The following is a 17,153-nucleotide window of genomic DNA, read 5'->3' as shown; positions in this document are numbered from 1 at the left end:
GGTTAATGTTAGTTGAAAAGACGTGTTAAGTAGTATGCAAAAATCTGCTTTCTCTTTTTTGTTAGAAGCAGTGAAAGTGATAAAGTGAATATTGTAAGTTGTTGAAACTTATTTTAATGACAGAAAGGAGGAAATAAAAAATACTGTTTATCTTTCTAATTTAGTTGGTTACTCAACTGGTTGGAATATTTTAGTGAAGGTTATTAATGAAATAAGTAAATTAAATAATCCTATATGTGTTTTTCTCCCCCTGTGCAGTTTAACCTTTTCGCGATGGCGCACCTTTGTTTAAGACGCTCGTGTGGGACGGAAGAGAATCGAAGGCAGTCACCATACAGGACGGAGGTTTTGCATTGCTAAGCCTAATTTTATAACAAAAATCAGAAAAACAAAAGTTTCACTTCTAGCATCGTAATTTTTGGTATCATTTTAGATTATTACTTGAGCTCTTATATATGTTAAAATTAGCCCTTAAAATATTTTTTTCTTTATTTTACATGAAAATATACTTAAAAAATTGCTTATTTTCTAAAATAATTGTCGGAAGTGCTATTCAAATTATTCCAAAGTTTTAATTGATAAAATCCATCAATAAAGTTTAAAATTAATAAAAAGAATGCAATAAAGACTATTTACAGTAAGAAGTAACAAAATTTAAAATGAAACCGAGTGTGGTAAATATCAAAGCACAGAGAAGTATCACTTTGTAACTCTTAGAAAAAGTATCACTTTTTAACTCTTTAGAAAATGAATCAGTACTCTCATTTGCATTAGTAAATGGTTCACTAACCATACGAAGGTATTCTTCCTCTGATAAATAGTGCCTTCCTGCTATAATAGACTGGAGGTGAGGCTTTCCTAAATAAAAAAAGAAGGAATGGAAATATATCTGAAGGCAATGCAAAACGTAAAAAAAACTCCGCACAGTAGCCCTAAAAAACCGTACATAGTAGAGGGGAAAAATAGAATAAAAAAAGGCATTGGATATAAATCAGATACGAGAATGTGTTTTCATTAGCACGCAGTGATTTAAAGAGCCCACCTCTGTTTACGCTTTCCCTCCCTCGAACAGCTGACGAGTAAAATATCAAAGTCAAGCAGAATATATCAAACTCAAGGTCAGGAACCTAAAACTGTGTTCATTTCAAAAGTAATGGACACAGGATGCCATCTAGTGGCCTTCAGAAAAACGTTCCACCTTAAAATGCGTATACGCATCACCCGTCCTCTGAATGCGATCTTTACTGATGCGGGGATGGGATGCCCGGCTGTAAGGGACGTTCTTAGGGAATGCGTATTTTCGAATTCCCTGACTTTTCCCGGTTCTCCCGGTTTTCCAGGTAGCGTGGCAACCCTGATATGATCGAAAGAAATGATGTTAAAAATTATCAGCGTTGCTACTAATTACTGCACTTTTAACAGCTTGCTATTTACTAAATGATTTTTTACTAATTGGAAATAGTAGTTCTGTTACTTTTTTTCTGGTAACTTTCAAACACTTCATAGTTTATGTTTTTTTTTTTTTTTTTTTGATATTGCCAGTTGTGTATGTTGTTTGTTAGGTTATCTCATTTCAAATATGAATGTTGGAAGGCTATTTTGTTGTAAATTTCTTGTATGAAATATTTTTATCACATTTCTTAGCTAATTTATGTAGTATTTCATTTACATACGTTGGAGATATAGAAGTTGATGGTTATATATTTTGCTCTGAAATGCAAAACAATTAATACTTGAGCCTAGGTAAAATATTAATTAGTATCTGAAGAAACCATTCCGAATTTATCATGACAGTGGCAATTTTCAATCAGCGTTTAAATTTTTGTAAAATGTTCGTTTGTTTTTCGGTTCTTTCAATTATATTTATGTCCTGAAAGGGTTAATGCAGCTGTTGTGACTGATCATTGGAAAGGTATGACAGCCTTTGTGAAAAATACAAAAAAGAAATTAATCATTAATATGCCAATGTTACCTAATAAATTTAGCAGCAGAAAAGCAGTTGTTACATTACCAGTAAACATAGATACAATTTTAATGTTACTTATGGAAAGTGCTAATTGAAAGAGAGGTTAAATTTCTTTCAGCAGCTTCATGGAAATAGAGAAAAAAGAAACAAATTAAAGCATGTGCACACATGGTTGCTTGCTTGGTAGAGCACTGGAAAGACTAATGGAGCAGTGGAATCCTCTTTTTAAGTTTTTTATGAAGTGAAATTAAATATTTAGTTCAAAACTATTGATAAACACAAGAAATCTTGCCATGATTCCTAAGAAAATCATACTGAATGAAGAAATATCTCAAAAGAAGAATATATATATATATATATATAGGTTCTGTAAAAGAGAAGATTTTTTTATTTTGTCTGAGCAAAATTTTCAATTTTTATTATTACCTGATTCTGATTTTAAAGAATTAAATAGGCAACTACAGTCTGCACCTGGATTCATGTTCAAGAAAGTGCTTAAAATATTGTTGTATTTCATTTTAAACTCATCAAGCCTTTAGTAATAAAAAATTTGAACATTTGACAGATATTACTATCATTTGGAAAATTAGAAAGAGGATGAAAATATATGAAACTGTACTTGGGAATAGCTAAAAATGTTAAAATATGGTTAAAAAGCCGAATTTTCTTCATCTGTTTGACAGTATTTTGAAACTACATAAAATTACGTCATCAGAAATTTCCCACTTAGAAGTGAAGTATGCATCACATGGAAAATTCTAATTTAAAAGAAAGTGATAATTATTATACAGTGTATGATATTATGTGGATAAATTCCCATGTCTACTCACAGTAAAAAACTGAGAAAATGATGATGTAGCCAGGAATAAATAATAAAACCACTTTAAGACACTCCAGTGTAAGGAATTTGACCTGCAGTTAGAAGATGCTTTGGATGCTTTACTTGGTTCCATAGGAAAATTATATACTATAGATAGCATTCTTAAGTGGCACATTGCATTGATAATAGATTTATGCTTATTTTTGGTAATAAACAATGAAATAGCATCAAGCCTTTAGTAATAAAAAATTTGAACATTTGACAGATATTACTATCATTTGGAAAATTAGAAAGAGGATGAAAATATATGAAACTGTACTTGGGAATAGCTAAAAATGTTAAAATATGGTTGAAAAGCCGAATTTTGTTCATTTGTTTGAGAGTATTTTGAAACTACATAAAATTACGTCATCAGAAATTTCCCACTTAGAAGTGAAGTATGCATCACATGGAAAATTCTAATTTAAAAGAAAGTGATAATTATTATACAGTGTATGATATTATGTGGATAAATTCCCATGTCTACTCACAGTAAAAAACTGAGAAAATGATGATGTAGCCAGGAATAAATAATAAAACCACTTTAAGACACTCCAGTGTGAGGAATTTGACTTGCAGTTAGAAGATGCTTTGGATGCTTTACTTGGTTTCATAGGAAAATTATATACTATAGATAGCATTCTTAAGTGGCACATTGCATTGATAATAGATTTATGCTTATTTTTGGTAATAAACAATGAAATAGAGTAGTATCTGCATATATTTTATGCATTTATATAAAAAGGATATACCTGATATTTTTTTAAGTATTTTATTTTTTGTGATTTGTTTGTACGTGACATTGCTACACATCTCCAAAATTTTTCCAACTTTTTTATTGGACTGAAATGCATAGTGACCTGTAGGTTGCAGAATTTTTTTTTTATCTTCCATATATTCTTTTGAATGCTTTCATGCATTTTTATATGTATTCCTATGTATAATCTTACAGGGTAAAAATGTAAGTGAACTTGCAACTTCAAATGGTTCAGATGCCATGGGTGAAACTTCTGTTGATTGTTCAGAAGTACAAGATGTGAGAACAACTGATGGGTCTCAACTTCCTGGTTTCTATGCTTCAGAAAATAAGAGCCAGATTTCAGAAGGATCTCAAAAACTGAGTAAAGCTCAGAAACGAAGGGTATGTTAAAGCAAAATAATTTTTAATTGCTTTTGCTTTTAAAAATCAGTGCCAGTTTTTTCTTCAGAGTTTTCATTATATCACTATCTTTTTCATATATTTTGTTTTATTGTGCTTTAAAATAATGTAACTTAAAGGTTAAGTTTTAAGTTACATTATTTTATCTTTTTTTAAATTTCTGTCTGTTTGTCTAGATCAGCAGATAGAGAGACTGATTAATTGACTGTATATAATATATATGTCAAGGATGAATACAAAGTAAAAAACAGTTCAAAACCTATGGTAATAATCTAAAATAATTTAAGTAATATTAAATAATATGCTTAATGTGTGTGTATATATATAATTATTTTTCAGTAATGTCTGAAAAGAAATATATTTCATGTTGTAAATTACTTAATATTTCATTTAGTTATTTAAATGTAATAAAGCCATATAGAAGCTAGTTTATGAACTGACATTTCATTTATTTTCATGCATTCTTCATATAGCACCATTTATAATATGCATGTAGCAGTTTTAGAAGATTAATAAAAATATATCAAAAGGTAAACTTACCTTTTCTTCACGGTGAACGGCTGACAGAATGATTTTCTAATTCATAAGTCCAGGTGACTAAAAATGGGAGACTTCCTTTTAGCAAAACAACATACTTTATTACTATCTACAATTTACGAAAAATTTAAATGATAGAAGGAGATTAATTAGAAATATGATTAGCATCGTTTATTTCTTCTTCCATTCATTTTTGACTCTCTGGTTTATTTTAGTCTTCAGTTCACTTCAGTTCATGAGGGAGGAAAACTGCCAAGAAGTTGGCTCAGCAGCGGCATCCACCCACCTTGAATTCTGGAACACAGCCTACTGTCGCACATGTCGCAGTTGTAGTCTATGAACAGGTTTCACAGTACGTCCATTACGAGTGACTGTGACTTGAGGATTCTGATTGTCCTTCTAGTGGAACATGACTGTTCGAGTCATCACTTTTAGTCATTGGCTCACAATTGCTATGGGCTTTGCATGTCAAAACAAGACCTTCAAGATCATCTGATCGTTCTAAAGGATAAACATGTTGTATAGGTTTTGTGATGATGCTGGATTTTGTTTTCAATTTTACAATTCTGACAGCACCATCTTTTCCAGGTAGGACTTTGACAACTCATGCAGTCGGCCATTGCAGACGATTCAGCTTATCAGAACTGATGAATACTATATCTCAAATAGAAATCGGTTTGGAAACAATTTTGGAAAGATTAACATGTTTTAGATATCCAAGGTATTCTAGTCGAAATCTTTTTCTTAGATCTCTATGTAGCTTCTGCAAGTATAGATGTCTTTTACACACATGCAAAGCATCAATGTTATCAGTGTTTGGTACTCCACTTTCTTTGTTCTCTTGTAGGAACATCGAAGGAGAAAGAGCAATTAAGTCGTTAGCATCTTCAGACAAGTATGCCAAAAGTCGTGAATTTATCAGACTTTCAGTATTGCACATTCTTCGTAATTAAGTGAAGCTTGACTTAATACTCCGTGCAAAATCTGTTTGACCATGCCGATCAATCACTCCCACCATTCGCCCCACCAAGGAGCTGATAGGGGAATGAATTTCCATGTTATTTTTTTCAGTGTAGATTCAGCCTCTATTTTCTTCCAGTCAACTTTGCAGAGTTCACTGTGAGCTTTTACAAAGTTACTTCCATTATCCAAATAAATAACAGTCGGTCTACCTCTGTGTGCTATAAATCTTCTCAATGAGAGCAGAAGGGCTTCTGCTGTTAAAGCTGTTATTAGCTCCATATGCACTGCCCAATATATGGCGCACATTAATAAAACTGTCCAGGCCTTTGTTTTATCCCTCAAATACAGTGGCCCTGGGAGATACACACCTGTGACTTCAAATATAGCAGCATCCTTTACTCAGTTTTCTGGCAAAAAAAGTGGCTTTTGGGTTCTGAATAAGTCACGGTGAATTGTCTACATCGAACACATTTCAAGGTAACTTGTCAAATTGTTTTGCGACTTTGTAAAGTCCAATAATTTCCTTAAAGGTGATTCATTAATATTTGAACCCCTGGATGTGCAAGTTCCTTATGGTTACATGCAATGAGCATATGCACAATTCTATGCTTCGATGACAGTATTATTGGTAACCGAAAATTGTTCTTATCTTTTCTGCTGAAGATCTGTGTTTGTACTGTTATTAATTCCTTTTCGTCAAGTACTGGATAAAAAGGTTTTATTGATTGATAATTTATTCCATCAGGAAATTCTTCTCGTTGGACAGAAGTTCAGCTTGGCTGATTTCTTTTACAGTTAGGTCACCAGAGCATGTTGACGCTTTAGATCTTAGATTAAAGTAAAATCTAAACATCCAAGCAACTATTCTAATGAGTTTTTCAAATGATGAAATTCTGTGGAAGATTGCTTCAGTTTCTATGCTTAAATGAGTTTTTGTTACATCTTTTTCTCATTTCATGAGTTATTTCTTCGTGGTTATAGACCAGTTTTGATTTTAGCCATTTTTCCTGATTTTTTTTCAGCCAATCAGGGCTCTCCCACCATCTGACTTCCAAAAGTTGTTTGGTGGTGCAACCTCTTAATGGAAGGTCAGCTGGGTTTTTTTGTTTGTGACAGAACCAAATGTGTTTCCCAAGCATTTGGATCTGTCAGTTTTCTAATCTCTTTGACTCTGTTTTCCGCAAAGACAGTCCAGACAATCTCTTCCTTTTGACTTCCCGTCAAAAGTGTTGTAGAATCCATCCAAAAATGCATTTCAACATTTTGCCATTGTAAACCATTTAAAACAGAAGAGCACAATTTGGCTCCTATTGTGGCAGCTATTAATTCTAGATGAGGAATCGTTATAGACTTAACAGGAACTACTCTAAACTTTGATGCCAAAAGATTAACTTCAAGTCCAGAATTTTTGTCGCTTCTGTGAATGCTGAAGAACTTCTTATTGTCATTGCTGTAATGTACCCATCGTAAGTGGGAGATTTCTTTTAAGAGAAAGGGACCTTTATACCAATTCACAAAGTTTTGTTTTGTAGTCTTGTTGACTTCAGTATCCCAAGAAATTCCTATTTTCCATAGGTCTGCAACAATATTTCAAGATACAAGAGAACAGGACTCATAATTCTAATAGGATCAAATATTTTGTGTTACAGCGAGAATTGTTTCCTTCGTTATTCCATTCATTTTAAAATCATCAAACCAATTCAGATTCAGAGTTAAATTGTCTTTCTGAGAGTTCTATAACAGGCTCAATATGGGTGAAATAGTTTTCTCTTTTAAGTTATCTCTAGTACATAACCAACCTCGAAGATTAAACACTTTCCTTCATACATTATTTCTTGAGATTTTTCAATGAACTGAATCATCTTGGATTCGTTATCAAAACTGGCAACAATGTTATCTATGTACAGTCTATGCAAGATTTTATCTGTCATCTCCATATCATATTGAGCATTTTTCATGTACTTTTGTAGATGGAATTCTGTTAAAAGTGAAGGACTACTCGTGACCTCAGACGAAATATTTTCATTTTTTTCCCTTCCACTTCATTCTGCAGAAAAAAAATCGAAGCCAATCTTTAACTTGAGTCTTTACGCGTATCTGTAAAAAAAGTCTTTTCAATGTCTGCTATAGTATCAAACTTGCCTTCACAAAATTTCAACAGAAGAGAAGGAATTAGTTCTATCAAATTTGGACCACACTCCAAACACTAATTTAAAGAGGGAGATGATTGTTTTCTCGCAGATGCATCAAACATCCGCTGAATTGGTACTGAGCTATTTTCTTTAAATGTGTCCATAGTCTTTAAGTGTGTCTATAGTTTCTTTAATAGTGTCCATAGTCAGCAGCTACATTTTCTGTAACTTCTTTGATCATCCCTAAATTACACCAGTCATTAAAAACTGCATTGTCTGGAGAAAATAAATTTTGCGAGAGAAGTTTCTGGGTGGTAGATTCTAAACACTTCAAGGCTAAATCCTTATTGGTGGGGACTGGCATATGATTTTAAGCCCACAGAAGTGTGACTTCATAATGCCCCCCCCCCTTTGTTTAGTGATACAGAGTTTTGTAACTGCATTTTTGCTTGTAAATCCCTTTCTTCTCTCGTCTTCTTTATGACCAGATCTGTTATTCCGATAGCATCAAGTCTCCACAGTTCTGGGAGAGTGGCATCATTAAGCAAGCATATTTGTCACTATCATTGAAGAATTATCATCAGTATCTAGATAAGGTATCTTTCCCATTAAAGTCCATCCTAACAGTGTTCTAACGGCCACTAGTCTGCACAGCTAATGTATTACTTTTCCATGTAGCTCCATGACGTTTAATGTAGCTTTCCCGCTAAGTCATCCCCTACTAACAGATCGATTTCTAATGATTTATCATTTCCAAGGATTAATTCATCTGTCATAACAATACCATTCTTTAACAAATGGTTTTAGTTTTGGAATAGGGATCTTGGAACAAATTTCATGCTGTCCAAGGACTTCAAAATTGTAATGATAATCATCATTTATACTGCTTAAGTATACCCTATATCAAAAATGTTTCTCAGACTGTTCTGTGCCACCAAATAAATTATGAATAACATTTTCCTCCTTAATTTTCTGGTACTGCATTTCCCTTACAACATGTTTACTTAAATAAGATCAGTGGGAACCCAAATCAATTGAGTGCACGAATTATTTTTCCTCCATTTGTACCCCATAATCTCACATATAATGTTTGTAAAAGGATTTCATGTGTACATATTCTATTACTTAACACAGGAGGACGTGTGCTGTATTATGTAACACGAGAATGTGCATGGTATGTCAACACACAACATTATGTAACACGAGAATGTGCATGGTATGTCAACACACCTTATGTCAACACTAAGCAATTAAATGACGTACAAATTAAACATATTATTACCATTCAGTAAAAGAATGCATTCTATATTAATTGCAACATTTATTACATAAAATAGCTTAAAATAATGCTAATTTTAAAATTAATAACAAATAGATAATTTTTTTTCAGATGTTTAGGAATCATCGATTTCTATGAGAAATGTCTGTTTTTTATTTGTGAATGCAATTATAATCCAAATTATGCAGAATTATTACATGAACAACGAGTCATATAATTAATATTGAAATCAGCTAGGCCCAAGAAGCATTAGATATTTTGTAATATATACATGAAGCATCTATTTCACAGTGACATATGTTTTTTTTACACTTCACACATATAATTTTTCCTTTGAGCACATGTAACATCTATATTATATTTTGTTTTCTTTTTTTGTGGTTCATCAAATCATTTTCTGTAAGAAATTGGCCAATTCATAACTGGTATACCAATTATCTGTGGTAATGTTTCTTCCAGATTTGTATAATGGAGCCAGGATGTGCTTTGTTATTTCACAAAACTGCTGACTTTCTTGTACGGCCCATCTGGTTGCTGACATGCTTAAATTTCCATGTTAAAAGCATAGAAGGTTCTAGAATCAGCCATAGCAAATATCTTTATACCATATCTTGCAAGTTTCTTCGGTATATACTGCTGAAAGGACCATCATCCTCGAAAAGGTTCTAGCTTTTCATTCAAAGTCATGTATTCCCCTACATGATATAATTTTTGTCAGTTCTTGACAAAATTTTCAAATAAATGCCTTATTGGAGCTAATTTTTATCCTTTCCTATAAAATAATCAGTTTCATCACAAGCAATGTTTTCTGAAGAATCACACTCTTCTTCAGATTCAGACTCATGATCACTAAATATATCTTCATGATCTGAATCTTCTAATGTCTTCTTCTATAGAATCTTCATCTGACGAAACCCCTTCTAATAATTCTTGAAGTCTTTTCATTTCTTGATCATACGTCAAATGAGGAAAAGACCGAACAGAGCGACTTGAACACACACCAAGGCTCACACTGAAAAATAGTAGCACGAAAGCCCGTGTGGGGTGTCGGCACACTCCAAACTATTATTTAAACAACAACAAATGCTCGGAATTTTCCGTTTCCTCTCAAGACGTGTAGAACGTGACCTTGAAGGCAGCTACTGATGCACTTAAGCATTTTGGATTATAGGGGGAGATTGCCACACCCCACACGCACCTTCCCAGGTTAACACTACATCACTAATCACATTTTGTTCTACTTCTGAAGTATTTTGGTTTTTGTTGTTTACGTTCCTTCATTGCACATAACTCTGCAATGTCTGCCCCAACAGTTTTCGCAAATAACTTTACATTTGCAGTCTCATGCCTAGTGCCCGATTCTACAGCATAGAAAACAGCATAATTTCTTCAATAATAATTTTGTACTTATTATCTAATTGCAGGTTTACATGCTCGTAAATCATGACCCTTCCCGCAAAAAAAGCAGAGAGGATTTTAGAAAGTTCATTAAAATAGTATGTTCATTTGATGATTTACTATTTCACGTAAACCTATGCTTCTTTCCTGTACTCTAATAACATCTTCCTGGAAACAAGATTTAATGAGAGGGTATAACATATATGCGTATTTATCAGATGTGATGTTTAATGTATCGAGAACCTATGTTTCTTTCCTGTACTCTAATAACATCTTCCTAGAAGCAAGATTTAACGAGAGGGTATAACATACATGCGTATTTATCAGACGTGAAGTTTATTGTATTGAGCGTTCTCAAATAAGTTTCAATTTTATCAGACAATTAATGTGTTGCTTTGGTTTGGCACAATGAATTATTCAGAATTAAGTTCAACAGTTCTCTGACATATACTTATATGAGGAGATCCTCTTTGCTGAATCGAGATTTAAAATATTCAATTACTTGGTAATAATTGTCAGCCGATGGGAGAAAAGAATCAGTGATATCTCTTCAGGGTTGCCACGCTACCTGGAAAACCGGAAAAAGTCAGGGAATTCGGAAATTGACCAAAAAATTCAGGGAAAAGTCAGAGAATTTAAGTGTTTTAGTCAAAAATCTGGAAAAGTCAGGGTATTTCATACAACGATCCCGCCAAAAAAGGCGAGTTTTGCGCCGACGTCGGAAGAGATAACTTTTTTGGCGAATTGTGTATCACGTGAGTGTCATTCGTGCAGCTGGCATAGAGCCAATTTTTGCAGCTCCAATTTGATTGACATGATGATGAGCAGTAAACGGGTCATTTTGTTCTTGGCGACAATTTTCAAAATCATGCGAAGGCCGTATCGTATACTAGAATTTTACCGCGAAATCTTTTTTTTTCTTTTCTTTTTAATAAATACCTTGTCATTTTGCAGTAAAATAAAAAAATAGTAATCAATCATCTAGGATAACCATGTAATATAACTATATTCGCTAAAATATCGTTGATTATTCTAATTCAATTTTTAAATAATTATCTTTATTTTTATGATATTCGTATAATTTAATGTTGCTTCTTCCCTCTAAATTTATTTATTATTAGTAAATAATATTTCCAAATTTCAGGAAATTTTCTCTGGCATAATCCTGAAATTAATTCTAGCAGTATGATGACATACCATCACGAAATTTAATGCACGTATTTTTTCCTTATGTATGCTGCGAAATAAATATAAAATACCTCAATTTATTAAAATAGATTTCTTTCTTTCGTTTAGCTGCAGAATGTCTGCAAAAAAAAAAAAAAAAAAAAAAAAAAAAAAAAAAAAAAAAAGCCTTATTTTATTCCAGATTGGGCAGATTCTTATCTCAATCTTCAGTTGAGAAAACAACTGCTATTATAATTATATTTGTGTTTTCAAGTGTTAAGGTGCCTTTTAAGAATACATCTCACACAAATTAAATTTACCTAAAATCTAACCTAACTTTTAGCATTTTGTTGTGATTTATAAGAACCGGATTAGCCTCGTGTTGAACTGGTGATGATCATGAGTAATAATTAAATAAAACGTACAGTTGTTATCCAATGTATATATCTTAAATTTTATTAAGTTTTTTAAGCGGAAAAGTAAACGAAATTATCAAACAAAGTGTACCAAGAATAATTAAGAATAAATGTCCTCTGGGATTTATTGAATATTTAACTGAATTTGCTACACAGTTCAAGTAATACCATAATTAATTTACCTCTTAGCACAGCCAATGTACATTACGCGGATAGACTGGAATTTTCTCGAAACATACCTGGAAAAGTCAGGGAATTTCATTCTCCTCTTTGAGTGGCAACCCTGTCTCTTGCACACGATCCTTCAACAGTGGCTTGAAATAAATATTGAAATTTATCTTCAGGTTGAATTTCTAGATTATAGTGAATTTTTCTTAAAGTGACTCCAGTAGCCCAACCATTCCTTAACATCAACACTGAATTTTTTAAATTCAATTTTCGGCAATTTAAACTTTTGCTTTTGAACTGTAGTACTTTTATCGTCTGAATTAGTATTACTCATTATTTTTCGTACCTTAGTTCTAAGCCTCACATATTTTTCACTATGTATTGTACTACCCTTGTCTTCTTTATCAAAATCACTGAGAACATTCAGGATCATCTGATATCAATTTTATAATTTTTTTAAATCAAATCAAGCTCCAACCATTTTTCTTCTAACTGTGTCATTAGGATTTCAATTTCTTCTATATCGCGTACTTCTTTTCCCAAACAGTCTTCCAGTTTATTAGATATTTGTGTAAGAACACTTCTGAAAGGCGGTACGTAATTTCTTTAGATGCTCCATTTTTAAAGTTTATGAATAATCATATATTTATAATTCTACAGTAATACAATAAATAAATCCTTCAAGCCGCCCACCCAGGGGTGCCATTAAATATTTTAGAAGATTAATAAAAAATATGTCAAAAGGTAAACTTACCCTTTTATCTTCTTTAGGGTGGGTGGCTGGCAGAAGAATTTTCTAATGTAAACTCATAAGTCCAGGCAACTAAAAATGGCAGGCTTTTAACAAAACGACATATTTTATTAATATTTACAATGATTTATAAAGAATTTAAATGATAGAAGGAGATTAATTGCAAATATGGTAAGCAACGTTGATTTCTGCTTCTGCTTGTTTCCGACTCGACAGTCTCTCTGGTTTATTTTAGTCAATTCTTTTCAGTTTGTGAGGGATGAAAACTGCCAAGAGGCTGGCTCAGCAAGGATAAGCAATGATTCTATAGTTGCTGACTCGGTATCTGTGAATTACTACAGATTACTTCAAATATTAGAAAAATGACAGTGTATATGTTACAAAACATGCACTGATTGAGTGCATTGTGTTATATAGCAACCTAGTTATCTAATCATTTTCTGGGGGAAAAGTATAACACTAAACCTGTTCCTGGAAACAAGACTGTAACACTAAACATGTATGTGTTATTAAGGGACAGTGTTTTATTGTTTGTGTAGTATTTTGATGGAAAGTGGGATTTTTATGATTTTTATTGTTCTGTTAATTCATCTTAATTTATATATATATGCAATACAAAGAGAGTTCTATTCCCATATGCTCATTTGTCCTTTTAATATTGGATAAAAATCCTTTACTTCTGTATATACAAAAGGGGAAGAAAGTATGCTGTTCAGTGTATGTGAGGATGTTCTTTGTTTTTATTTTATTTAAATATTAATAAAAACTGTGCATAATTTACTTTGTGTTGTATTACACAAATATTGCATTATATCAAATGTTCCTCAGTTATTTTCAATGAGACACAACTTAAGTAAGTCTTGAGAATGTATTATGATGGGTATGGGAATACTGCAGTATAATGAGTGCATTTTGCATTGCACTATGACAGGTATTTAATTTTTTATATGTTTTTGCAGAAAATTCTTGTATGGAGTGTATTACAAGTGTGTCTTTACTTCTCAACTTACAACCATTGAATTATGAAACTAAGTGATGAGTTTATTGATGTGTGTCATTTTTTAATATATAATATATTTCACAATTTTATATTTGTCATTATTTTAACTGCATTAAGAATGTCTTAGTATCTTTTTTCCACCAGTATCTTGCATTTATCTGAAAATTGTTATTGTCTCGTCTATGTATTTGATGGAAAAATGGTTGCCAGAGCCTCGAGGAGGTTGGACTTCCACCTCAGTTTTGAGGGAGAGCACCCTGGGGGGGGTTCGATGGCCTACAACCCCTCTTCTCTACCACCAAACCATACGAGAGGACCGTATGGAAGAATGGTTGCCAGAGCCTCGAGGTGGTTGGACTTCCACCTGATTTTTGAGGGAGAGCACCCTGAGGAATGGTCCGAGGGTCTCCTAACCCTTTCCCCTATCCTCAAACCACACAAGAGGACTTTTGGCTCGCCATACATTTAGAGGGCCTCTGTGCTGCAAAGACACTATACATTTACAAACATCCATGCCTTTTCAATGTTAGAATCTGGAGCTTTGGGTACCACTGTAGGTTCCCTTAACCACTATACCATCTGGGTGACAAATTACTAGTTAAATGTGATTAAATATAGTTTATTTATTAAAGAAAATTAGGTAGCTGAAAATCACAGTTAAGTATTTTACTCATTCATTGTTTGTTAGTTGAAATGATTTGATTGCAGTAGCTTTGAAATGACCTAGCTATAGTAAGTGGAAGAAATAAATTGGGTACATCTATGCTTTGGCATCTGTTGTGATGCTTTTATCAAGTGGATATTTCGGGTGTTAAATATTTTGATGACTGAGAGTACTAGACTGTATACAGAAAGCTATTGTATATTTTTTGTGCAAGACCTTAAATGATATCTTTACAGGCAACTCACCCATCATTCTAGGTCTGACTGATTTTCACATGGCACTTTGCTATACATAATTTTTACCACTTATTTACATAACCTTCTGTTGATTGTACTTTAAGCACAAATAGCCATGTACAGATTATTTCGAATATTGTACTTACTCTCTGCATTTGATTACACATGGCACTTTATGTAATTATTTACCACTAATATATACTGATTGTACTGTAAGCATGAATAACTATGTACAGATTGTATTGAATAGTGTATTTACTCTCTGTACTTAATTACACACGATACTTAGCTATATGTAAATATTTACCATTCATTTACATAACCATCTCCTGATTGTACTGTAAGTGCAAATAGCTATGTACAGATTATTTTTGAATATTATATTTACTTTCTGCAATTGATTACACACGGTACTTCATGTAATTATCTACCACTAATGCGTATAACCGTTTACTGTCTGTACTGTATGCACGAAAAGCTACGTATGGATTGTTTCGAATATTTTATATACTCTGCATCGGATTGCACATGGCACTTCTCTGTATCTAACTACTCACCACTAATATACTACCATCTATGGATTGTACTGTAAGCTCAAATAGCAAATATACAGTTTGTATCGAATATTGTATTTACTCGAATAATATCGAATATTGTATTTACTAATATTGTATTTACACTTGTTTGCACACGGTACGGTACTATATGTAATTTTGTAATTACTCTCTAGAATTGTTTGCACATGGTACTTTACTATATGTAATTATGTAATTACTTACCACTAATATTTATCACTACTTTCTGATTATAATTGTATGCACAAATAGCTTTGTACAGATTGCTTTGAATATTATATCTAATCACTGCACTTGATAATACACGATTTGTATGTCAGCTTTACTTATCCACTACTATTATACCTAATCAAGTACTTATGTTTAATGATCCACCATTACATTATGCAATCATGTTCTGTAACTTCTGAATGCACATTGTAGCACGAAAGTGCAAAAACGTTTATGTATACAAAAATTGTGACTCTGTAACATATTTAAGATTTTTTATGCGTTCCCAGGCTGTGTAATGGTATTCTGTTTCCGCTGTATGGGCATTATTCTGATAGGTATAACCTTAGGTCGGAAGCCCTTACAGCAGTGATCGGTGATCGGTATGTATTAAGACAAACAATGTCACTTTATTACTTTTTTGGGGGGGCTAAAGGAAATATTGAAATCTTTTATTTTAAATAGCTATTTTGAATTATTCATTTTTAAAACATGAAATAATAATTCATTTCAATATACCATTATTTAAATTGATGCAATATGGATTAATTTTTGGATTTAATATTTTTCTATTTATATAATGAAACCCGATGTTTAGCTTACAGTATTTTTATCTGAATTCTAGCCTGTTTAGAGACTTTCTGTGATCAGTTCTTAAACGTCAGAACATAGATCAGAAGAAAATCCATTAATAAATTTTATGATTTTTTAATTTAATAGGTAAGATCTGTTTAAGTAGATACATGTGTCTCTGATGTTTTCACTTAATGATTCAGGCCATTCTGAACTTAAGTGGGTGAGGTTAGAAAAGTTGATGAGTAAGTAAAAGAAATGAACACTAAGGTTCCACTGCTGTAGGTTTGCTCTCTCAACATCACATTATTTATGGGCACAGATTTTTATACTTGCATATTATCCCATTGACTGTAAAGCAGTTGCCAAGTATTGTGATTTAGTGCCAGTTATGTATAAGCATGACATTGCAACACACTGATAATATCAGCACTCTTGCCGATGCATCTCCCAACAAGTTAAGAAACGTTCTGTTCCCAAGCTAAATATCAACTGAATTATTTCATCTACCATAGACAGTCTGAAAACAAAACACTTCAAAGGAAAGGAAATATCCCTGATGATTAGCAAAGTTATAACTGCTGTCCTCACTGTCCTGGTACACATCTTTCTCCAGTACACATCTTTCTCCAGTACACATCTTTCTCCAGTACACATCTTTGACTGTCCTACCATACTGGCCAGGCTCTTCAGAATTGATTTTGTCCCTCCTCCCAGAGTGCCACCTCCTATATTCTTTGAGAATTGTCGACATTGCTAGGGCTGTTTTAAATATTTTTGGCCCTATTTGACCTTTCTGCACTAAATTTTGTACAAGACAGCAATATCTGCACTTTCGTTTGATGTAACTGCAATTCATTCTCGATTAGTTGCCTTTTGTTTTTATGAACAAGGATGTTAGTTAACTGCTATTGGTGTATTTTTCCCTTGCATTAAAAAAAAAAAAAAAGTTTGTGAGCTATGGAATCACATTTGTAACTGAACTGTGGTTCATTTGCAGCTGGTCAAAAGCCTTAGCTTTTGTTAAAGGGAAGAAAACCAGCTGGATATGGCTGACAATATAGTAATGATTTGGAACAATCACCTGTGCAAAGTTTGTT

At 32.7% G+C, this 17,153-nt stretch overlaps 1 protein-coding gene across 3 annotated transcripts in view; it reads left to right on the top strand.

The window, feature by feature from the left end:
- LOC118203546 (deubiquitinase OTUD6B) overlaps positions 1–17,153 on the top strand; it is a 116,577-nt gene that overhangs the window by 34,885 nt on the left and 64,539 nt on the right. For all 3 annotated transcript variants that reach the window (XM_085808063.1, XM_085808062.1, XM_085808064.1), the window contains one exon: positions 3,778–3,966. In XM_085808063.1, the coding sequence (XP_085664189.1) occupies positions 3,778–3,966 (189 nt within the window). The remainder of the gene's footprint in view (positions 1–3,777; positions 3,967–17,153) is intronic.

The sequence above is a fragment of the Stegodyphus dumicola genome, chromosome X1 (assembly GCF_044657685.1).
Source record: "Stegodyphus dumicola isolate Sdum_Otavi_A_Nest chromosome X1, ASM4465768v1".
Taxonomy (NCBI): Eukaryota; Metazoa; Arthropoda; class Arachnida; order Araneae; family Eresidae; genus Stegodyphus; species Stegodyphus dumicola.
Note: the sequence above shows the minus strand (reverse complement) of the source record. Positions and strands in the feature narration are given on the sequence as shown.